At 46.4% G+C, this 22509-nt stretch overlaps 13 protein-coding genes across 13 annotated transcripts; 5 read left to right on the forward strand and 8 right to left on the reverse strand.

Moving 5' to 3' along the window:
- Nucleotides 1–127: 127 nt before the first annotated feature.
- Bathy13g00980 (copper-translocating P-type ATPase) lies at nucleotides 128–2899 on the forward strand (the record flags this gene model as incomplete). The annotated part of the gene is made up of 1 exon (XM_007509464.1): nucleotides 128–2899. The coding sequence occupies one exon, from the start codon at nucleotides 128–130 to the stop codon at nucleotides 2897–2899; it is 2772 nt and encodes a 923-aa protein (XP_007509526.1).
- Nucleotides 2900–3006: 107 nt separating this feature from the next.
- Bathy13g00990 (predicted protein) lies at nucleotides 3007–3834 on the reverse strand (the record flags this gene model as incomplete). Its single annotated transcript, XM_007509483.1, has 1 exon — nucleotides 3007–3834. One exon carries the CDS (start codon nucleotides 3832–3834, stop codon nucleotides 3007–3009), a length of 828 nt encoding a protein of 275 aa, XP_007509545.1.
- A 473-nt stretch (nucleotides 3835–4307) lies between these two features.
- On the forward strand, nucleotides 4308–5168 carry Bathy13g01000 (serine O-acetyltransferase; the record flags this gene model as incomplete). The annotated part of the gene is made up of 1 exon (XM_007509466.1): nucleotides 4308–5168. One exon carries the CDS (start codon nucleotides 4308–4310, stop codon nucleotides 5166–5168), a length of 861 nt encoding a protein of 286 aa, XP_007509528.1.
- Nucleotides 5169–5246: 78 nt separating this feature from the next.
- Bathy13g01010 (amidase) lies at nucleotides 5247–7256 on the reverse strand (the record flags this gene model as incomplete). Its single annotated transcript, XM_007509317.1, has 1 exon — nucleotides 5247–7256. One exon carries the CDS (start codon nucleotides 7254–7256, stop codon nucleotides 5247–5249), a length of 2010 nt encoding a protein of 669 aa, XP_007509379.1.
- Nucleotides 7257–8235: 979 nt separating this feature from the next.
- On the reverse strand, nucleotides 8236–10413 carry Bathy13g01020 (predicted protein; the record flags this gene model as incomplete). Its single annotated transcript, XM_007509470.1, has 1 exon — nucleotides 8236–10413. One exon carries the CDS (start codon nucleotides 10411–10413, stop codon nucleotides 8236–8238), a length of 2178 nt encoding a protein of 725 aa, XP_007509532.1.
- A 572-nt stretch (nucleotides 10414–10985) lies between these two features.
- Bathy13g01030 (50S ribosomal protein L25/general stress protein Ctc) lies at nucleotides 10986–11849 on the forward strand (the record flags this gene model as incomplete). The annotated part of the gene is made up of 1 exon (XM_007509484.1): nucleotides 10986–11849. One exon carries the CDS (start codon nucleotides 10986–10988, stop codon nucleotides 11847–11849), a length of 864 nt encoding a protein of 287 aa, XP_007509546.1.
- A 236-nt stretch (nucleotides 11850–12085) lies between these two features.
- Bathy13g01040 (predicted protein) lies at nucleotides 12086–13966 on the reverse strand (the record flags this gene model as incomplete). The annotated part of the gene is made up of 1 exon (XM_007509381.1): nucleotides 12086–13966. The coding sequence occupies one exon, from the start codon at nucleotides 13964–13966 to the stop codon at nucleotides 12086–12088; it is 1881 nt and encodes a 626-aa protein (XP_007509443.1).
- A 638-nt stretch (nucleotides 13967–14604) lies between these two features.
- On the reverse strand, nucleotides 14605–15501 carry Bathy13g01050 (40S ribosomal protein S19; the record flags this gene model as incomplete). The annotated part of the gene is made up of 2 exons (XM_007509361.1): nucleotides 14605–14961; nucleotides 15415–15501. The coding sequence occupies 2 exons, from the start codon at nucleotides 15499–15501 to the stop codon at nucleotides 14605–14607; spliced, it is 444 nt and encodes a 147-aa protein (XP_007509423.1).
- A 198-nt stretch (nucleotides 15502–15699) lies between these two features.
- Bathy13g01060 (unknown protein) lies at nucleotides 15700–16671 on the forward strand (the record flags this gene model as incomplete). The annotated part of the gene is made up of 1 exon (XM_007509525.1): nucleotides 15700–16671. The coding sequence occupies one exon, from the start codon at nucleotides 15700–15702 to the stop codon at nucleotides 16669–16671; it is 972 nt and encodes a 323-aa protein (XP_007509587.1).
- An 86-nt stretch (nucleotides 16672–16757) lies between these two features.
- Bathy13g01070 (predicted protein) lies at nucleotides 16758–17921 on the reverse strand (the record flags this gene model as incomplete). Its single annotated transcript, XM_007509517.1, has 1 exon — nucleotides 16758–17921. The coding sequence occupies one exon, from the start codon at nucleotides 17919–17921 to the stop codon at nucleotides 16758–16760; it is 1164 nt and encodes a 387-aa protein (XP_007509579.1).
- Nucleotides 17922–18350: 429 nt separating this feature from the next.
- Nucleotides 18351–18864, reverse strand: Bathy13g01080 (the record flags this gene model as incomplete). The annotated part of the gene is made up of 2 exons (XM_007509445.1): nucleotides 18351–18454; nucleotides 18807–18864. 2 exons carry the CDS (start codon nucleotides 18862–18864, stop codon nucleotides 18351–18353), a joined length of 162 nt encoding a protein of 53 aa, XP_007509507.1.
- Nucleotides 18865–19045: 181 nt separating this feature from the next.
- Nucleotides 19046–20992, forward strand: Bathy13g01090 (predicted protein; the record flags this gene model as incomplete). The annotated part of the gene is made up of 1 exon (XM_007509458.1): nucleotides 19046–20992. One exon carries the CDS (start codon nucleotides 19046–19048, stop codon nucleotides 20990–20992), a length of 1947 nt encoding a protein of 648 aa, XP_007509520.1.
- Nucleotides 20993–21066: 74 nt separating this feature from the next.
- On the reverse strand, nucleotides 21067–22383 carry Bathy13g01100 (predicted protein; the record flags this gene model as incomplete). The annotated part of the gene is made up of 1 exon (XM_007509397.1): nucleotides 21067–22383. The coding sequence occupies one exon, from the start codon at nucleotides 22381–22383 to the stop codon at nucleotides 21067–21069; it is 1317 nt and encodes a 438-aa protein (XP_007509459.1).
- Nucleotides 22384–22509: the final 126 nt, after the last annotated feature.

Raw genomic sequence — 22509 nt, forward strand, 5'->3', positions numbered from 1 at the left:
GACGGGAGGAAAATATCAACAACGGATGAAAGGATTGATGCCAACTCGGTGCGCCAAGTGCGACAAGTGCGACGACGCGAAATCCAGACGAGACTCTACGAATGCAAAGTTGTTCTTCAACTCGCCAATGAAGAGAGCTTTAGGGGTGGGAGGATTGGTCGCCTCGAGTGGGGCTTTGTGCGCGGCGACTTTAGGCGGTGGTGGCGGGAGGAACTTTGTGAAACCAAACGCGGGAGGCGGCGGTGGTGGAGGCGGCGGAGGCGGAGGGAATAGCACGGATTTTACGGATATGTATGGGAAAATCTTAGAGTCGTCGTCGTCGTCGTCGGGAGGAGGAGGAAGAGGCACGGCTTTGCAAGAATATCCGGAAGTGCTGGTGTTGGACGTGAGAGGGATGCACTGCGGTGGATGCGCGGCAAACGTGAGAAAAGTTTTAGAAAACGTCGCGTCTGTGCAAAGCGCAAACGTAAACTTAGCGAACGAAAGCGCCGTGGTGAGAATTGCGGTGAGACTGGATGAGAAGGATTTGCAGGAGGCGAGAAGCGCAGGAGTAAGAAATGCGCCTGATTCTTCCTCGTCGTCTTCGGCTGCAGCATCGGTGGAAGTTGTAAGCGGAGACGTAGGCGTACAGATAATGATCGCATCAATCAAGAATAAAGCAAAAATCGAAGGCGATAAACTCGCCGAATTAGTCACGGCGTCTGGTTTCCCTACGACGTTGAGAGATAATTCCTCCTCGGACGAATCTAGCGGTGAATACGATCAAGGCATGCAAAGAGCGAAAGAGAAGCGAGAAGAACGCATCAAACGCATACGAGAGTCGACGAAGAAAGTTGCTTTGGCGTGGGGTTTAGCATCTGTGTGTATTTTAGGACACGCCGCGCACTATTTGAAGATCCACTCTCTTGGATTTTTGTGTAAAACGCAAACGCATGTAGCATTATCGCTCTTTGCGATGGTTGGACCTGGACGCGATATTTTGACAGATGGTTTCAACGCATTTAGAAGAGGAGGGCCGAACATGAATTCTTTGGTCAGCATGGGTGCGATCGCTTCTTTTGGAATGTCCTCGGTGGCAGCGTTAGTTCCAAAACTTATGTGGCCGACATTCTTCGAAGAGCCGGTCATGTTGTTGGCGTTTGTTCTTCTCGGTCGAGCCGTAGAAGACCGGGCAAAGTTAAAAGCCTCGAGCGATATGAGCGATTTGATGAATTTAGTACCTTCTACCTGTCGATTACTGGTCTCAGAGTCGTCCTCTTCTTCGAAATCTCCGCTTTCGAAAATGATATCCGTGGAGGCGATCAAACCAACTGATAAAATTTTAATCTTACCCGGGGACAAAATTCCAGTCGATGGAGTCATCGTGAATGGTACATCCTCTGTCGATGAAGCCGCGCTTACTGGTGAACCCATCCCCAAGGCCAAGAGGAAAGGCGATCTAGTATCTGCCGGAACGATTAATTGTGACGGCGTCCTAACGGTTGAAGTATCAAAGTCTGGGTCCGAGACTACAGTCGCTGGCATTGTGCGCATGGTTGAATCCGCTCAAAATAGACAAGCTCCTGTTCAAAGACTTGCCGATGATATCTCTGGTGTTTTCACGTACGGAGTCATGGCAACATCTGCGGCAACGTTTGCGTTTTGGTCTACAATTGGAACGAAAATTTTCCCGTCAGTTGCGGCAGCGTTGGGAGCGTCTGCGGCAACTGTGAACGCCCCAGTACTGATTGCAGCGCAACTAGCGGCTTCCGTGCTAGTCGTTGCCTGTCCATGTGCTTTAGGACTCGCTACTCCGACTGCAGTTTTAGTCGGAACGGCGTTAGGTGCGCGCAATGGTCTTTTGATTCGAGGTGGAGATGTTTTAGAAAGAGCAAACGACTTGGACGTCATCGTTTTTGATAAAACCGGAACCCTCACTGTGGGTAAACCAACGGTTGAAAAACTCACGACGTCAAATTTGACGAGCGAGGATGAAGTTTTATCCCTCGCTGCTGCGGTAGAGCGAAATTCGACGCACCCGTTAGCGGTTGCGGTGAATAAAAGAGCATCACAGAACGGCAACAAAACGTACGAGTGCGCGGAGGATTCTTTCAAACAAGAGCCGGGATTGGGTGCTTTTGGAACCGTAAATGGGAAGAAGATAGTCATCGGTACTAAAGAGTTTGTCGAATCGTCGTTAAAATCGTCTGCGTTCCCACCTGAACTCGAAGATGCTTTCAAACGTTCGAACGAAAACGGATCAACCACGGTGTGCGTTTCCGTTGACGGTAAAATGGCTGGAGTTTTTGAGATTCGCGATAAACTCAGATCAAACGCCAAAATGACAATCGAACGACTTCGAAAGTCAAAGAACAAGAACTTTGAAATCATCATTCTATCCGGGGATCGTCAAGAAACCGCCGATGCGATTGCAAAATCAATTGGCATTGATCCCAAGAATGTCTACGGAAACGTCCGCCCAGAACAAAAAGCTGAGTTTGTCGAAAATTTACAAAAATCTGGTAAATGCGTCGCTATGGTTGGTGATGGAATCAATGATACTGCTGCGTTAGCCGCAGCAAATGTCGGCATAGCGATGGCTTCTGGCGTAGGCGCTGCTTCCGAAGTTGCATCGATTGTTCTTCTCGGGAATCGGTTACCGCAAGTCGTAGACGCCATCGATTTATCCGCGAAGACGTTTGGTAAAATCAAACAAAATTTGGCGTGGGCGTTCGGCTATAACATCGTGGGTATTCCCATCGCAGCCGGTGCACTTTTACCTGCCTACGGACTCGCACTCACTCCGAGCGTTGCAGGTGCTGTGATGGGCGTGAGCTCCATCGGCGTAATGGTGAACTCGCTGCTTTTACAGCTCGAAGGACGGAAATTTTCCAAAGAAGAAGACGAAGACAAAGAATAGTTTTAGAAAACGAACGCATTAGAATAAAAACCGTTTCCACGTTATTGTAAACACGCGCACAAGATGCTTAATAGTGTATCATATAGTCTAAACGGAGCCTTGAAATATTAAACTTGCTTGAAATACTCCTTGGAACGCTCTTCCACTTCCTTCAAATATTCGGCCTGCACTCTTTGCGCGTAGCTGCCATTCGTCAATCCCAAAACGACCTCTTCCATCCTTTGTTGAAGTTCTTTTGTAAACGCGACTTCCCCGTAACCTTCGTTGACTAACTTTTGAAACACCACGGGCCAGTCGTCCGTGTTTGAACACCCCAACAACTCGTCTAACGGAGCCTTATTCTTGTTCAACTCCCCGGCGGCGTACACTTGTAAAAACTTTTGCAAAATGTGCACCATTCCGTCCATTTTATCCTCGTCCGACTTTCGAATCCACGCGTACGTCGTGTTCAACATGCCTTCATCGACCGTGCAATTCTTAATTTCCGCTTCCATGCGTCTCAACGCGTCTGATTTCAGCGGCACGTCAAACTCCATGGTCGTTTGATCCGCCGCCGCGGATATTATGCGTTGCAACTGTTCCGAGGACCGATCGATCGTCTCTTCCGCCTTCTTCAACGTCGCTTCGATAATTTTCATGCACTTCGACATGACGTCTGCAATCGCGTCTTTCTCTTCGTCCGTGTTGACGTTATCGATTCTCGAGGCCATTCGTAACCACATCTGTTGGTCAAACGCCATGATGTTTTCTATGCACACTTTTTGCAACACATCGTCGCTCTCTCCGTGCGCGTTCAAAAGCTGGTTGATTAATCCATCTAAGGCAGCCACGTCGGAGATGTTCTTGTTCCCACTGTCTGCCGCCGCGGCGGTTCGGTTTTGTCGTCGTCTGTTTTTTGATGATGATGATGAGGGTGTCGTCTTCTTCGCCGTCATCATCATCATCGTCATCTTTTTCGTCGTCACCTTCCTCGAAGAAGAAGAAGAAGAAGAAGTAGAAGAGGAAGACGTCGTTCGCGCGGAGGCCGTGCCAAACATCGCTTTTTGCATCATCGTCGGTGTTGTTGTCATCGTTTCCGCTCCTCCGAAAAGATGTTCTCTATTTTAAAGGGGAAAAGTGAAAAGTGGATAAAGTTCACTTCGTTTTGGAAAAAAAGAAGGAAAAAATTCTGCACTTTTCTTTTCGCCGCCTCACGCGCCGCACGCACTACTCGGCCGACGACGTCGACGACGACGACAACAACTCTCATCATTCTGCCGCTGTGCTGCTTCTGCAGAAGGGAGGAATTTCCACACTGAACGATCGCACGGAAGGAGAGAGAGAGAGAGAGAGAGAGTTGCATTTGGCGCGTTTGTTGTTGTTTGTTAAACAAGAGTTTAGATATCTCTGATAACATATGTAAAAAAGGATGGAGAGAGAGGACAGTTTATACCGAAACCGAGAAGAAACCCCGTCGTCGTCATCGAGACAGAAGGACGAATACGAACGAACGGACGAAGAGAAACGGGAATTTGTGGATACCCTGTGGAATGATATCAAAGACGGCGCGCGCGAATTGGTTTCCCAAGAACCTCTTTTGGGAGGACTGATTTATAGCAAAATATTGAACCAACCGACGTTCGAGAAGTCGTTATCGTACGTGTTGAGCTCAAAAATCGCCAACGCGCAAGTATTAGCCGGACAATGGCAAGAGTTGATGTTCGAAGCCATGCAAAAGGAACCAGTAATCTCCTATTGTGCGGCTACGGATATTCGCGCGTGCGTGGAACGAGACCCGGCGTGTCCAAACCCGACGCACTGCTTTCTCTTTTATAAAGGGTTCCACGGGTTACAGACGCAAAGAGTGAGTCATTGGTTGTGGGGACACGGGAGAAAACCGTTAGCGTGCTACATGCAATCGTTAGTGTCGGAGACGTTTGGGATGGACTTACATCCCGCCGCGATGTTTGGTCGCGGGGTGATGATTGACCACGCGACGAGTATCGTGGTCGGGGAAACTGCCGTCATCGGGGACGGGTGCACGTTATTTCACGGGGTCACGTTAGGTGGGACTGGGAAAACTAGAGGCGATAGGCATCCAAAGTTAGGCAAACGCGTCGTGGTTGGTAGTAACGCGAGCATATTAGGAAACGTAAAAGTAGCGGATGATTGTAAAATTGGCTCGAGCGCGGTGTTGGTCCACGACGTGCCTCCAGGAACGACCATAGTAGGAACAAAAGGAAAGGTATTGAGCGGGAAATACGGATCAGCTCTCAGGTCGAGACTTTGAGACGAAAATTATAAAATTATTACATCTTTATTTATTTGTGTGACATGTTTGTATTTAACAAAACTTCTTGCATTAGTATTAAATGAAACTTCTAGCTATTTCCAAATCGTCTTTCGGCATGGACGCGTCCATGGCCCCACTTTCTAAGTGCTTTTGCATGTTCGCCATCTCGCTCCTCGCCTCTCTGTTGGTCGGCTCTAACCTTAAAGCTTCCTCGTAATCCATCGCGGCTTCTAAAAAGCTGCCTAATATCATTCTCGCTTTCGCCCTTCGCAAGTACGCCTTTACGTATTTACCGTCCATCTCCAACGCTTCTGTGCAATCCTTCTCGACTTCTTCCATTTTGCCCATTTTCAGATACACTAAAGCTCTGTTAGCGTAATATGCCGGTAACTTTTTCTTTTCGAGCGCTTTGTCGTACCACGATATCGCGTCTTCGTATTTGCCTTCCGCAAACGCTTTGTTTCCATTCACTTTCTCCTCTTCGCCCGGGACTTTCGGAGCCGGATTGCTTTTCATCATTTCCGTGATCACGTAATTCGGGAAGTGCTCCTGCATTTGCGCTGAATATCTAAAAGCGCACTCGAGAAGCATCTTATCGGTTTGGAATCCTCCGAGGAGGGAAACCGAGTGCGGTCCTTCCGCGTCGGGATACCGCAAAGGAATGGCGACTTGGGGCAATCCACAAAAGGAGGCTATCGCTAAAAACTGGAATGTTTTCATCCTCCACGCTTGAACTTCTTCTTCCGAGCGTCCTTCACGCATTGGAGCGACGCCCGGGACGGTTGGGAAGATCAAAACCGTTCCGTTATCCATGATTTGATCCATAACTTCTCGGATTTCACCTCTCACTTTCATCAAGTTTTCGTAATCCTGCTCGGTTATTTTCTTTGCATTTTCGATCCGTTGCGCGGTGAATTTTCCTAAACCACTCGTCGTCGTCGTCGTCGTCGTCTTGTTCGAGATGGTAGCAGTAGCAGTAGCAGTAGCTTGATCGCTGCCATCCTGTTTTTCAAGAAAGGCGAGAAATTCTTTCAAAGCTTCGTGAATTTCAAAACCCATCGTGGCGTGCATCTTGTCCCTGATCAACTCTAAACCCGTCTTACCACTCGTATCTGTTCGTAAACTCGGACATAACATTTTCAATCGTTCGCCTAAATCTAATTTTGAAACCTTGCCCGCGTATCTATCGTCATATCCGAACGCTTTCAAAGCACTAGCTACTGCCGCTGAACCTTGCGGATCAGCCAGTTTCATCAAATCCGTAAGGATGGCAAACTGCTTCGGTTCTTTGATGCCGTATTTTTCATCGTCCGCGGGCTTTAACAGGACGTCACCGACATCTTTCAATGTTTTTGAGCCTTTGGCAAACCATCCGACGGTATCGAACGTCTTGGCAAAATCTTGACATCCCTTCGTGGAAACCATCCCGTGGGACGGGCGAAAGCCATACACGCCGCAATATGCCGCCGGCACGCGCACGGAACCCGCGCTGTCAGTTCCAATGCCAAAATCGCAGTCTCTCAGTCTCGATGCAACAGCGACTGCCGATCCTGAGGACGAACCACCCGGTAATCTCTTATCGGCAGCTGGATTTATTGGCGTTCCATAGTGTTCATTTTGGCCGTCGATGGAGTAGGCGAGCTCGTCCATGTGGGTGATGCCGACCAAGGAAGCGCCGTTTTTCAACAACATATCCATTATGGCTGCGTTTTTCACTCTGTGCACGCCGGCGTTGTTTCCGTTGCTATTGCTATTTTCCCTCTTTTCTTTCATAAACTCTTTCCACTTTGGCGACCCGAACCCGCACGACGAATCGTTCTCACCCTTTCTCCCACTCACTTCAAAGATATCTTTCAGGACAAACTTCAAATTGGCCAATTTCCGAACGACGTGTTTCTCCGGCGGCGGAGGACACGGGATGTCTACGATCTCCACGAACGCTCCACAATCTTTAACTTTCTTCTTTTGATCATTCTTTAGTCTATTCCTCCTCCTTCTCTTTCCTATTTGATCGAAGAGTATAGCCAAGACGAGCGTACACGCGGAAACGGCGATTGAAATTTGTTGAGAAGAGGAAAAAGCCATCGTCTTCCGTTCTTTTTTCTTTGCGCTCTGCTGATTTAAAGAAGAAGAAGAAGAAGGCGCACTCGGAGTGAAGGTGATGGACCCGGTGACGTTTGGCGGCCGGCCGTCCTCGTCTTCTTCTTCTCCTTTCATCCTTTTTTTATACTCTTTTTGTGGCGATTTCTTCCCTGCCGTTTCCTCCCGTCTCCTTCCTCCTTTTGCATGAGAGCATGACAACTTTTTTTTTTCGGATTCGGCTGAACGCGCGAAACTCCCGCATTAAGCCTGCAATAGACTACTAGCAGTGTCTATGTCTCGTTTTAATCGTTCAAACCGAGTTTTACGCGCACGTTTGGGTGCATTGTCTCCGGATTTTCACTAGAGAGACTGATTTGTTTTTTTGAATTGGAAATTCTACCATCGGTTCCTCGATTACCCCATTTATTCTTGCTTCGTATTACTTGATATTTTTATTCGTACGCTAAATATTAATCAATACGATTATTTCTCGGGATTTATCTGTAAAATGTATTTAAATGGTTTTTATTTCGAGAAAAATAAAAATAAAATCGATATTTAAATATCGAAATGAGGGTAACATTATTTTTATTGGATTCGTTGGAATGTTAATAGATGTATATATTTAACTGGACCCATATCAATCCAATATAATATGATTTAATAGGAATATATACATTAATGATGAAAAGAAGAATTAATAAAATATTGAATTAATTTTCATACGAATAATTTCCCGTATTAAGATGTATTCATGCGTGCGTAATAGTTCAATATAAAAATTGAAAACAGGGGAATCCGTAGTTTTTCCTTAAATGTGCTGTTTTCGGGACAATGGGGAAAAGAATAAAAAAAAAGAATTTTGGATTTAGGAAAGAAGAAAAAAAGGAAAAAGAAAGAAAAAGCTCTCTTTATGTGGGTTCGCTGAATTATTCTCTACCTATTTCATAAAACTACTCCTATTCAGACAAGCGCAGAACATCTATCGTTGAGTACCGAACACTCGTGAACCAAATTCAGTCAGCCACTCGCCTTCTATGACTGAAACGTCTCTCGCGTACAATTTATTCGTTCGTATCAACTCGTTGAAGATGATGTAGGAGGAAGAGATCCCAACCGCTTCTTTGGCTGTCTCTCTCGAAGAAAACTTGTGAAACGTGGTCGAACTTGGGTGCACGAAAAGTCTGTTCCCGCCAATCAGAGTCACAAACATACTGTTACTGCCGCCGCCACTGCCATCGGAAATTGACTCCTTTTTTGCCGCATTCATGAAGAAACCAGCCGTGAGTGCTTTGCGTATTCGCACAGACTTGTTTTCTTTTTCCTGCTTTTCTTCTTTCTCTTCGCCTTCTCGTTCTTCGTCCTTCTCCTCATCCTCGTCCCAATCTTCGATGTGCCCTATGCTTCGACTCAACTGCTCTTTGATCTTCTCCGCTTTATTCATTGCTCGAAACGAAACTCCGTGGCTATTACACCATTTTTTCTTCCCATTTCGAGAGACTTTTGAATAATCCGCGTATAAATTCAATAGCGTCATGTGGTCTCCCGTCTTGTGCTTCGCCACTTGAATAGTTCTCCCCACAAACACATTTTCCGTGCTCAACATGGCTAAAATTGCGACAATCTCCTCTGTGCACTTTTGATTTCGACTCTCGATGATGCATTTACACGCCATCGGTTCTAACGGAAACTTGCTCATTTGTCTTCCTATCTTATTCAACTCACCTTTGTCATCCAACGCGCCGAGTGAATACAGAAGTTCTAAACTTCTCAACAAGCCTTCCGTGCTCGGTTTGTCGATGAAAGGAAAAGTCAACACGTCGTTTACTCCCATGGCTTTGAGCATCAAAACGACACCAGCTAAGTTCGTTCGAAGGAGTTCTGGGACAACCTGTTCAGCCAACGAAAACATCGTATCTTCCGTATACAGCCGATAGCACTTCCCAGGCGCTTCTCTTCCGGCTCTGCCGCACCTCTGGGTCGCTTGCGAACGCGCAATTGGGACAACTTTCAGCTCTTCTACGCCAGATTTCGCTTTGAAAGTGCGCATTTTCGTCAAACCAGTATCAACGACGTATCGAATGCCGGGAATTGTGAGCGAAGTTTCCGCGATATTCGTCGCTAAAACAATTTTACGCGTACCTTTGGGTGTTTCTTCGAAGACTTTCATCTGTTCCTCCGCAGGCATAGCTGCGAAGAGAAGAACGACGTTGAGTTGCGGATACGTATCCTTCCCTCTTTGGGTGAGCAGTTTCCCTAAACTTTCAATTTCCTCTTGTCCGGTGAGAAAGACGAGAACATCACCTTTGATATCTTTTTCGTCCTCATTTATTTGCATCACCGAACACAACGCGGCATCGATGTAGTCTTCCTCAGGTTCCTTCAAATAATACGTTTCCACCGGGAACGTTCTGCCTTTGATGTATATGATTGGACACGCATCAAAGAAATCAGAGAACGAAGACGCGTCGAGCGTTGCGGACATAATTATCAGCTTCAGCGGAGGTGGAGGTGGTCTCTTCTTTCTTTTCTTTCTTTTGTTGTTGTTGTTGTTGTTATCGTTGTCGTCGTCTTTCTCGAGTATATTCATCCTCCGTTTTTCTTGAATCGCTTTCAGCGTTCCTAACAAGAAATCCGTCTGCAACGTTCTCTCGTGCGCCTCGTCGACTAAAATTGCCCCATATCTCGACAAGAGTGGATCATTCAACGCCTCTCTTAATAACATCCCGTCCGTGAAAAATTTGATCCTCGTTTGCTCGCTCGAACAGTCGTCGAAACGAATGCCGTACCCGACCAAATCGCCCAACTTCCCTCCGTCGCCTATTTCTTGACTCACTCGTTTCGCCACGGATACTGCGGCGACCCGTCTCGGTTGCGTCACGGCAACCATCGTTCCTTTTTCTTTTCTAGGAGGAAAATTTGACTCAAATTCCGTGTTGTTGTTCTTATTCTCCTTTTTCATCGTCATCATCCGTTCGTACACAAACTGCGGTATTTGCGTCGTCTTCCCGGACCCGGTTTCGCCGAGAATAATAACCGTCTCGTTCTGTTCGATGTGCGCGACGAGTTCATCTTTGGACGCGTAAATCGGAAGTTTCTCGCGTTGTCTTTGAATCGTTTCTCGAAAACGTTGTTGTTTTTGTTTTTGTTCTTCAACCATATTGGTCATCATCCTCGGCTTATATATAAAGCTCGAAGAGAGAGAAGAGAGTTCACTCAAAAGACGACCTAAACTCTCTCCGTTATTCTTACCATTTTCTTCTCGGTTTCTCTCAACACCTCCTCCTTCGTGACGAGATAATAGACGTTCCCTCTTTGTTTGTACACCTAATGAACGTCGACGATGACGAGGAAGAGAGCGAAATCAAAAGTCAGATAATGAGAATACTATATATAAACAACAACAACAACAAATTATCTCATTCATACCTTTCTGTTGTTGTTGTTCGCATCATTCCCATTCGTGTTATTCTTTAATAAAGAGGAGGAAGAGGAAGAAGAAGGTAAACTTTCCAGCTCTCTCTTTAAAACCGAGAGCGTTTGTCGTTCAAAAAGCAGCGCTTCTTCTTCTTCTGGTGATGATGATGATGATGATGATGGCGTGGTGTTCATACCTACACGATAAAGAAGAAGACAAAGAAGAAGTCTTATGAAGAACTTGTTTTTTTCTTGTGAAGAGTGGATTTTTATTCTACAGAAGAATTAAACAACAAAATCATCTCGAGAAAAAAGATGGCTGCTCCTCCTGGAGGTTCTTTCGCCGGCGCAGTCGTGGCGTTGTTGCGACTGTCTCGGACATCGCTTCTGAGAGAAGGAGGAGGAAATGGAGCGAGAGGTTTCTCTTCATCCTCTCTTCATCTTCTGAGGGAACAACAACAACAACAAGAAGAAGAAGAAGACAAAGAATTTGGTGGTGGTGGTGAGTTCACCAAATCGAACGAAGAAGAGAGACGAAACTCCGCCGCAGATTCGTCATCATCGTCTGATACTAATACTAATAATAAAATACTACGACTGATCGCGCATGACCGAGAAAAAGCCGGACGACTCTCGGCGAACAGAGCGCGCAAAGACGGTTTTATCCCGTGCGCGGTATTTAAGCAAGGAGAAATAGAAAAGACGAGCGAAGTGTGCGCGGTGAGCGAGAGAGAGGTGGAGAAACTTTTGCGAAAGTTTACGAAATATGGTTTGAGAACGAAACTTATCGATATCGTTTTGGACGATGGGAAACGGACGGTTAAAGCGATTCCGCAGCAAATACAAATGCACGCGTATAAGAATCAGGTGAATAATATCACGTTCATGCGAGTTGATCCGGAGACGATTGTAAAAGTACCGATACCGGTGAAAGTGACGGGACAGGATGACTGTCCGGGGACCAAGCTAGGCGCGTTTGTGAGTCACACGAGGAAGACGATCAAGGTGAAATGTCGGAGCGATCAGATTCCAGAGGCGTTTTTCGTGGACGTATCGAACATGAACGTGAAAGATAACGTTAAGATTGCCAATTTAGATATTCCAGAAGGAGTTGTGATTTGCGAACACGACTTGGAAACGCCTATCGTGAAGATGGCAGGAAAATTGAAGAAATCTTAATACCAAACAATAAATAGGTTTATAGCGCGTGAAATAGTTGTGTTTGTAATTGAAGTATTCCGACAATAATACAAGAATATCGAATAAGGTATATTATTTGTATCTCTCGTATTAACGCTTTCTATTTGTGGTGCTCTGCGCTGCCGCTGTGTATCTCTCTCGCTGCTAAGTGGTTTCTACTCGTCGTCGTGTATCTGTTATTATATATTTCTTTCCGACTCTCTCTCTTTCTCTCACTAAATCTCCATTGGGTCGTCCTTTGAGACGCTAGTCGTTTTCACTCCCAAGGGTGGCGTTCCATTGGTAATTGATGATCCAAAACCTTTGTGAATCTGGTTCGATAAAGTTTCGAAAGATTTCTTCGTCAAACTCGTCAGTTCGCACACTTTCCTCTTGAACTCCTCAAAAGACAATCCATCTCCTCTCAAAATAATCGGTCTATCCTCCTTGTTTCTTGGAGTTTGCAAATCTTTCTCTCCTTCTGCCTCTTTTTGTTTATGCTCCACGGCTTGGGCGTAATCGCTTTGATCATAGTTTCCGAAATCTTCGAGATCTCTTTCCATAAACCTCGTAAGCTGTTCCAAACGGTTTTCAGCCTCTCCTTGGACGTATTCGTAAAACTCTTGCTCTTGTTTCACTAATTTCGTGGGTTTTTGCGTGAATGGATTGTTTCTTTTCCAATCGGCGTCGTTTTCTTCTTCGTTGTACGCGTAGTACGCGTGCGCGTACGTCCACTTCAAGAGCTTTCGGCACTCGATGATTTGTCGCTGCGCCTCGACGGCAAACGTCATTTCTCCCGGGCCAGCGCCGTGGTTTCTTCCCACATCGTCCAACTTTTTCGCGATCAAAGTTTCCATGTCTTTCTTTGCCCGTTTTTCCGCGTCCTCGTGCGACGCCCAGCGTTCGTGATAGTGCGAGTATCTTTCAATGGCCATGCGGGCGAGTCTCTTCTTCTCGTTCACCGCTCGTTCCTTTTCGCTCACCTTCGATGGATCTGAAGCGCCCGTCGTGCGGAAAGCGTTGCACGAATAGTATCCGCCAGTAGATTCGCCGTGCTTGCTCCACGGTTCTAAGCACGTCCAGCAAAAATCGTATCGGCACTGCGAACACGTCATGTGCATGCACCCTTGGTTCTTTTCAATCGGTCTCGAGCACTTTGGGCACGGTTTCGTAAACGTTAAAATCCAGTTCTGGTTCTCGGACTCCGAGCTGTTCTTAGCAATCCAAAGCTGCGCGGTGTCGCATCGCACGGGAATGTGCTCATCCTCTTGACACTTCCAGCAAAAAACTTTCCCGCACTCGCACACGCACGACTGAATCTGATCGAGAGTCAATCCGTCCTTGTTCTCCAGGAGTAGGAAACGATCGCACCCGGCCGCCGGGCAGTGCTTCACCGCCGAATTTTGCTCGAGAAAATGTTCCAGCTCGAACGCGTGGTATTTTGCGACTTTCTCTGTGTCGCCAAGAAAACGTAAAACCTTCTTCGTCGATACTCTCTTTCCGCACCCGTGATCCGGACAGCGCACGTCTAAAATCCCAGTCTTCCCTTCTTGCAACTTCGAATCGCAATAGCCTTCCCAGCACTCGTCGCAGAAAGGATGCACTCTGCATGACGCAGTCGACACCTTACTCACGGGAAAATCTTCGAAGCAAATTCCGCACTTTACTTGCACCTCCTTCTCTTTTTGCTCCTTTGGAACAACCGCCGCCTTTGCCGTTTTTGCCACAGAGCGCGTAGTTCTTCTCGTCGGCGGCGGCGCCGTCGCAACCACAGCTGCGGGTTCCATTTTCCTCTCTTTCTCTTTCTCTTTCTCTTTCTTTTCCACCGCTAACTTCAACACGTCGTTCTTTTCCGCTTGTTCTTCCTCCTCTTCTGTTAATAGACCTAACTTTTGTTTCGTTCTCTCCTCGTCGCCGAAATACGCGTCGTGTATTTTATTCGTCTTGGCGCCAAAAGCGTGAAGCAAATATCGAGCCAAATCTTCTTCGCAATACAGAACAGTCGTCAAGCCTTCGATGGCTTTTTTGTACGACTCCTCGGCTTCCTTGCGAGTGAACACTCGGAACAAACGCTGTTGTTGACGTTTCGTCGCGGAACTCATTTTCGTACTATCCATATCGATCGATCGATCGAGAGTACAAAAATCTTCTTCTTCTTTGTCTTCTCTTTCTTCTTCTGCAGATGAGTCAAACGTTTTTTTCAATCTAAAAACGAGAAGAGTAAGAGAGAGGAGGAGGGAGTGTTCAAGCGCGAGAATGTTTTACGAAGGACGAAGGAGAGAAAGAGAGAGAGAGAGAGAGAGAGGGTGGTGGTGGTGGTGAAGGTGGTGGTGGAATGTGCGCTTGTTTTAAAGAAGAAGAAGGAAGATGATTGCGACGAGATTAACTGTCGTCTTGTCTTCTTTCTTCACTCAGTTCTTCTTCTCGGAAATTGCAAGTCGAAAAAAAAATCAAAAAGGACAAAAAGAGATGGTGAGAAAATTTTTATATGATAAAAGGTTCGACTTTCGTCAGGTCATTACAAACAAATAATGTTTAAGCGCTAAACTCTATCGCCGAAAGCGAAGAAAAACCACACCGCGAGGAGCTAATCTCTCTCTTTATATGCGTCGTGTACTTTTATTGCACTCTTTTTTCTTCTCTCTTTCGATCGGGCGACCGCTTTTGAACGACAACTCGTTTGCGCCGACGCGGCTATAAAACAAAAGGCCGAGGTTGTTTTTAAGTAGCTACAATTTCTCTCTCTCTCTCTTTCTTAGATCATCTTGTGATCAACCTTCACTCTACCAGCGATGCGATCTAAATCTCTCATACCCGAAGCCGTGATGACTCTGCCTCCTTTACCGTCTTTTTCAACCACGCCTAAACTTTCGAGTTGGTGCAATACCGCTCTCGCCACCGAACCCGAACCAATCGCGCGGTGGTGCTTGTTGTGTCCGTTGTTCTTGGAACCAGAGTACGACTTTCTCAACGCTCCAACGCCCATTCTGCCGTGAACGTAAATCTTTCTCGCCGTAGAGGCACATCTGATGTAAAACCAATCCGGGTCGTACGGGGCGTGCTCTTTGAAGGTGGCGGTTTTGACGATATCAACCCATTGCGGGACTTCCATCTGTTCGAGAAAAAAAGAAGTAAATCGGTGAGTATTGCGCGAAACAAATAACTAAACGCGCGATTCGATCGAGAATGAACGCATTCCACGGTCGCGTGCAGAGAGGTTTGAACGCGCGCGTTCGCGATGAGAGACCATTTTGTCCGCCTTTCGAAGAAGGGCTTCCCTCAATCGAAAATCAGAGATTCTCATGCGCGCTCAAACACGCGCTCGCGAACGCATAAAGCGAACAAACTGATCGTCGTAGCATCCATACGCAATGAATGCATGCGAATGACTCGCGAACACATCTAAAAGCGCTCAGGGAACCGCGCGATACGGGTTACAAATCTGCGATTCTCTCTTTGTTTTCCCTTCGTTAACCCGCTTTGACAGGGGAAAAGGAAAGGAAAGGCAGACCAACTCAAAGAGTGACACGAAACGCTAGGAGAGAGCGTTTGAACGACGACGTACCTTGCCCGAAGATCGAAAGTATTGCGCTAAGGAGATGACGAACTCATTCGCCGGAGTATCTTTCACAGTTCTCGGTGCGTTCACCATGATGTTGGAGAGATAAATCGGGGTAGTGTAATAATGACGAGAGCTGTGAGACGTTTTGAAAACAAAGAAGAGAGAAATTTTTCAACGATTTGGTCAACACAAAAAGAACGCGAACAGAAAAAAATACGACGAGCACACCTTTACCCCCTCCTCTCTTTAGAAATCTTATAAAACTTGAAGAAGAGCGAGGTTTTAGCGATGAAGGCGACGACGACCACCAAGAAGAAACTCTCGAACAACAACAGCAACAAGAACAAGACGAAGACGAAGAGTAAGACAAAGACTCGTGACGAAATAAAGCCCGAGGAAGGAGGCGCTTCTATTCCCGAAAATATTTGCTCTCTTTTTCTCACCCAAGGGACTTTGGATATAATAGTGAAACAGAACGTATTGACCGACGGAAAAGACAAAGACAAAGACGAAGAAGGAAAAGCAGACGCAGACGCAGACGAGGAGGAAAGCGAAGAGAAACCTTTTAAGTTATTAGAGGTGAAGAAATGCGAGGTACTCAAAGACGTTCGATTCCGCGGCGCGATCTCGGATTTTTGTTGTTTGAAAGAACAGCTGATAAAAGAGGAGAAGAAAAACGAGACGGTTTTCAACGAGGAAACGTTTGTGTTGCGAAGAAATGAGGAGGATAAGTACGGGGACGGGAACAATTTCGAACTCGCATTGACCTCAGAACTCGGCGAGATGTGGAAGAAAGAAGCTGAGGAGGAAAAAGCCGAGGAAGAAGCGAAGGCGAAGAAGACGTATATGTTCGAGTACGAGCCAAAACTTTGGGTAGATCTCGGGTCGGCGCTGGAGATGGAGATGGAGAAGGAGAGAGAAAATGAAGAAAATAGCGATGATGATAACAACTCAGATCAAGATATAGACGATGACGATAACGAGAGCGACACCTTTTTTATTGCGCACGATTTTGGTATCCAAAGTACGGCAGAGTTGGAAACGAAAAGTGTTCAAGTTTCGCCACCCGCTCGAGCAGAACACTCTTCGCAATACGAGTTCAGAACGTACAAATCCGACGTGGTGGACTTAGAACGCGTACTAAACTCTAAAAAGCTCGAGTTATTCTTGAAATCGTGCGAACCTTACGTGGAAGAATGTTTGAAGGAAAACGAATCATTTGACATCCTTCAGACCGAAATCGAATCTTTGATTGTCTAATCTTATTCAGTAGTAGTTATATTAATTACTCTAAGTTATTTATTATTGCTTTATATCTGCGCGCTTCCTTTTCCTTCGTCCTCTTCTTACTCCATCGCATCAGCGCCGCCACTTTTACCCTCGCTTTCTTTCTCTTTCACTTGCTCTTGAATAGCCTTTAAGAACGTGCGCAAGTCTGCAATCGGCGAGTTTGTCTCCGCTTTCAATCCAAACTGACCCAAATCCATCTGTCCAGTTTGCAACGCCTCCGAAAATCGTTCCAATTGCGATCTAAACTGCGGCGTTTGAATCAACTCTTCTAAGTCAGCCGTTTCTCTGTGCTCTTCCGGCAAATGCACCAACAAACGGTCGCGCACTTCCTTGTTTCTCAATATTGGGCCAACAATCTCCGGCTTTAAAACATCTCTTAAACTGCCACCATTCTGTTGCTGTTGTTGTTGTTGTTGGAGCGGAGTCATCTCTCCAAAAGCTGGAACTCGAATTCCAGACATAGTGGCAGCCATCGCGGCGGCCATTTCAGACGCAGTTGCGCTCGTTCCTACACCGCCTGGAAGAGTAGTCGCGTCTTTCTCCTTTTGCGGCGCTTTCGGCGCCGTGTTCGAAGCTCCCACGAATGGCGTCTCCATATCCATCTCTGCGTCATTCTTCTCATCACCTTCTTTCTGTTGTCCTGTTTGTTGTTCTTGTTCTCCGTTTTCTTGCTGTTCGCTTACGGGAGTATCTGGCGGCATTTGCGACGCCGCAATGGCATCTCGCAACTGTTGTTCAAAGTCTGGCTCATCCATCGGTTGATGACCTCCTCCTCCCATTCCTCCACCGTGCGTCGGTTCCGTTTGGTTCAACATCTCGTTCAGTTTCTGCAACAACTCTTTCTTCACATCCTCTTCCCCTTTCTCTTGGAACCAAAAGTACATATCTCTCGACGAGTCCTCGATGAACTTCAACGCGAAACAGTTTGGTTGTTTCATCATTTTGCTCAAACACTCTTGCGGAAATATGATGATATCCTCGCTCGGTTCAAAAGGCGTCGACGGGTTTCTCTCCCCGTATTGTAATCGAGTTAAAGAATCGATCCCTCGAACGACGCGTAACTTCCCTTTCGTCGGGTCTGGTTTCATTTTGTTTTCAACTTTATGTAATCGTCCGCATCGAATGACGCACAAGACTTCTTCCCCGTCCACGTCCATCCCGGTCTCTTCCGCGGACTGTTGGCCTCCCGCGTTGCCGAAGAAATTTGGCAACGCTTCCATGACGAATAGCGTACAAATGCGTTTGTCTTCTTTTTCTTGCGACGACTGACGACGAGACTTAGACGTCGTTTCGTGAGCGGTAAATTGTTTTGAAAAGATCTCTCTTTCTTTTGTTTTCTGTGGACTTTTTTTTTCGACCGTGTGAAAAAGAAGTGAAGACCGGTTACTTGCGCGAAGGTATACACAACAAACAGTTGCTCATCACTGTTTCCAGAAGGAGATGTTTCAAAATTTACGTATAGTTATCTGTAAAACATACAACTGTGCTAAAAGGACTAAGTTCTCTCTCTACTATTATATGAAGCTATATAAACACCAGTGCGCTTTCGCCACCCACAACCAAGAAGGAAGGAGCGCGACGAGAAGAGTATCTACAACCTGGTATCCATCATGAATGACGCAGGCAATAGAAACTCTCACGGCGACCGATTAGTTCACTTTATTGTGCTTCTTGCAGAACTTTTGGTTGCGGAGAAACTTCGGGTCCATGCCTTTCAAGGATTTCTTCGCGTGCTTCTTTGGCTTTTTGATGCCTAAAGTATTTTGAAAGGAGAGAAGAAGAAGAGAGACGAAAGTTAGTGGTGTCTTGGAGAAAGAAAAGGGTTAAAAAATGCAATAGAAAACGCGATGAAAGACACCCATGGAATGACGCAACGTCCAATATAAAAACGCATTCACGCCCTACAGAACACGAATCATCCATCCGAGGCGAAATACTTTTCGTTTCCACTTCGAAAGCGCGTCTCTCAACCCGGAATCGCGGTTTCATTTAAGCGCTTAAATCTCCCTCTCAAGGCAAAAATTCCGGTTCCGCGTGTAAAATCGACCACCAAAAAGACGCGACAATACGACGCGAAAAAGATTTCCACATTTTTAATCACGCACCGTTTCTGTGCGCTTTATACGACTGATTGTGCGCCGTGTGGTTCGTGGACTTGGCCATCTTGACTTTTCTATTCTCTCTCTAAACGGTGATTCTAAAGTGCCGATTTTCCTTTTTCTCTCTGTTCCTTTCTCCAAGGAGGAGGAGTGTCGAAAGCAAAAAATTAGGGTACAGAAGCTCAACACACAGGAGAAAAAAAGCAGCCGCACGACAAGAAAAGACGGCAGAGAAAAACACAGATATGAAAGCGTTCACCATCAAAGGCGTCGACGCCGCCAACAAGAACAACAAAAGCAGAGGAAGAAAAGACGACGATGGAGGAGAAAAGAAGAAAAAGAAGCGCGACCGCCGCGCGAATATATTCTCTCGTGTAAACTTCCTCGCGGTCATCGACCCGACGAAATTGAACGAACAACTCCGTCAAATTCAGGAGAAAATTCCAAAGCAATTCGTGGACGAAGAGACCGGGAAATTCAAGTTGCCCGATTTTAAAGCGGCTTTAGAGGAACTCAGAGAAGAGAGGCAGCACATGGAGTATCATCCCGATCGGAAGAGATTATCCTCGGTGGCGGATTTTTTCAAATACACGGAAGAGGAAGGACTCAAATTCTTCGAAGAAGAAATAGACGTGACGCAAACTGGAAAAGTGACCTTGGACGATTTGAAGTTTGTCATGCGGAGAAGGAAACTACCCAACTGGTACGCCAAGAAGTTCTTCGACCGAGCGAAACCGAATTACTTCGCGAGGTCTTTGTCGTGGGAAGATTTCAAAGCGGTCATGAACGAACGCGAATCGAAAATGTTAAAAGCGTACAATTCGTTATCGGTTGGGAGATCGGGGATGCTGCGAGAAAACGACGTGAAACTATCCTTGGCAAAACTTGGGTTACCGGCGACGGATGAAAACGCGAAGGCTATGCTGCGACACATGGCGCTTAGCGGGAACCAGAAATTCATTTCCTACGGGCAGTTTAGAAATTTTATGATGTTATTGCCTCAAGATGTGGTGGCTATGGATTCCGATCCATCCAAGGTGTGGTTTGAAGCGGCAACGATGGTAGAGTTTGCAAAACCTCAAGGTTCAGGAGGGACGTTTTCGATGGCGCTGAAAGCCGCATTGGCCGGAGGGTGCGCCTCGGCTATGTCCACATCCACGTTACATCCGATAGATACGCTTAAAACGAGACTCCAAGCTACAGTTGGAAAAGGCCCGGGGATGATTGGAATATTGAAATCAGTTCCGAGAAATCCAGCCGGGGTGAGAACGTTGTATCAAGGCATCTTACCGTCCGTCACCGGGAATTTTTTTGGCCACGGCATGCGCGCGGCAACGTACGAGATGGCGAGATTAGTGTTAGGCCCATTGACGCTATTACCGTTCGTTTCTGAGATTACTGTACAAGGCATGTCTGCAGGTGTGGGAACATTAGTAGGCACGTGCGTGAGAATCCCGTGCGAAGTGTTGAAACAAAAGCTTCAAACCCAACAATACACGAACGTTTTAGCTGCGGTGAAAGGCGTGACGACGAATGGGCCGAGACCACTATTTGCCGGTACCGCGGCAACGCTCACGAGAGAAATTCCGTTTTATATGATTGGTATGACCGCATACGAGCAGTTCAAAGTTCTCGCTCGCTCGATCAAAGGAAAGGAGCTCTCTTCGCACGAGTTTATCGCCATTGGCGGCGCTGCCGGGGCAGTTGGTTCCTTGTGCACGACGCCATTTGACGTGTTGAAAACTCGAGCGATGACTGGGCGAAGTCCCGTAGGCGAGGCGATGTTAGTCACCATCAGAAACATTCTCGCAACTGAAGGTCCAAAAGCTTTGTTTAAGGGCGCGCTATTTAGAATTGCGTGGATTGCGCCGTTAGGTGCGATGAATTTTGCTGGATATGAGCTAGCAAAGCGTGCCATGGGTGGCGAAGAAGAATCATCGCCTCCGTCGACGAAAAGTAGCAGCAGCAGCGCCGCGAAAAGTGATGAGGACTTTGTGGTTTTGTCTAATGAAGACAAAAGAACTATCGATAGAGACCTCGCGCGCGAAGACGACGCGTATCCTCCAAGGCAAGGAGCAGTAAATCCTTACGTCGAGGAGCAACAACATCAAAGCAACAACTACCCGAGCGAGGATGATTTCGGCGACTTTTTTGATGACGAAAACGACGATAGTCATCGAAAGAACAAATAAAACATAGCTTCTTAGCCTCCAGAGTTATTTATCTTTGCTACTAATACTACGCGTATCTGTATTCCTACAACAATCTAAATATCATCTAAGTCTATAACGTCTGGATCTTTGACGACTGGAGGGGGAGGCGGAGGAGGCGGTGGAGGGTATTGAGTGCCCATTGGAGGCATTCCTTGCGTTCCCGGCAAAGTAAACGGCCCCGCGCCTGGAACTCGATATCTCGTCGCCGAAGAAGAAGAATACGGTTTGTTTCCAAAATGATCTCCTCCCGTGTCTAACTTAAAATCTAGCTCTAACATCTCCAACATCTGAACCGTTTGCGGGTTCCTTTCGACTTTTTCCGGAGGTGGTTGTCTCGCCTTCACGCTCGCATCGTGCGGTGAAACCGTCTCCACAAATTCAGGCATCCTGATTCCTTCCATTTTGTTCCTCACAAACTCAATTGAATTGGTTAAATCAACCGATTCCGGCACTCCATAATCGGGAAGTTTCGCCGGCGCCTTTGTGAAGGATTGAAAAGCATGGTTCGCTTTTGTAATCGCCAACCATTCCATATCTAATTGAAACCCTCCATCCGAACTCTTCTCCGGTAAATCGATCACCTGTAAGAATTGTCTATTCGGTGCGTGTGGTATGCATTTATCCAAGGCTAAAAAGTGCGTCGATGCTCCGTTCTCGTGACTTATCATCGCTTCAAATTTTACGTGCAAATGCGCCGAAAACGAATACGTCGGTTTCAACTGTTTCAAAATCTCCATCGCAGGAACCGATCCTAACTGATTCTTCTGTATATCTTCCTTCAAAAACTTCTTCTTCCTTAACAAATCTTGAATGTCACCAAACTTTTCAATCCCTCTCGGCCAATCGTGAGACAAAAACACATCCACCGGTTCCCGAATCTGTTTCAACTTGAACGCGTCAAACTCTCGCACGTGATACGCCGTTTTTACTTGCTTATCCTGCGTATAAGGCGGTCGTTCGAAGTGTCCTTTCCTGTAATCGTACTGTTTATATATTCCAGACAAACCAGCTATGCGTAAATCGCCAAACTTAATGCATCCAGAGTGTCCTAAATAGTAAATATTTGGCGCTCCGAAACCGCCGTAATAGAGTTCCCACAAGTAATTAGACGCCTCGTGATTGCCTCCGATGAACAGAGTCGGGTACGGCGCTTTCAACTCTCCGCTGTAATACTTGTAAAAAGTCCCCATCTCGCGATATTTAATCGGCACCGACATGCACTCCAAGTCGCGCTTGTTCCGTATGGCTTGAAAATCACCGCAACATATCAACAAGTCGATTTTGATGCCTTCTTTCTTCTCAATTTTCTCCATGGCTGCGTAAATGGTTTCCAGTTCGCCGTGGCAACACCCCTCGACCGCAATCTTCATGTTTGCTCCGCGTTATATCTCGCACAACAATTTGAGAGTGAACGCTGTTTCTTCGATTTGATTTAAACAAGTAAGTGATCTCTCTATAAATGTAACGAACTTCTTTATGCATGTGAAAAAGTGAAA

Source organism: Bathycoccus prasinos, assembly GCF_002220235.1.
Source record: "Bathycoccus prasinos genomic : Chromosome_13".
Lineage (NCBI taxonomy): Eukaryota > Viridiplantae > Chlorophyta > Mamiellophyceae > Mamiellales > Bathycoccaceae > Bathycoccus > Bathycoccus prasinos.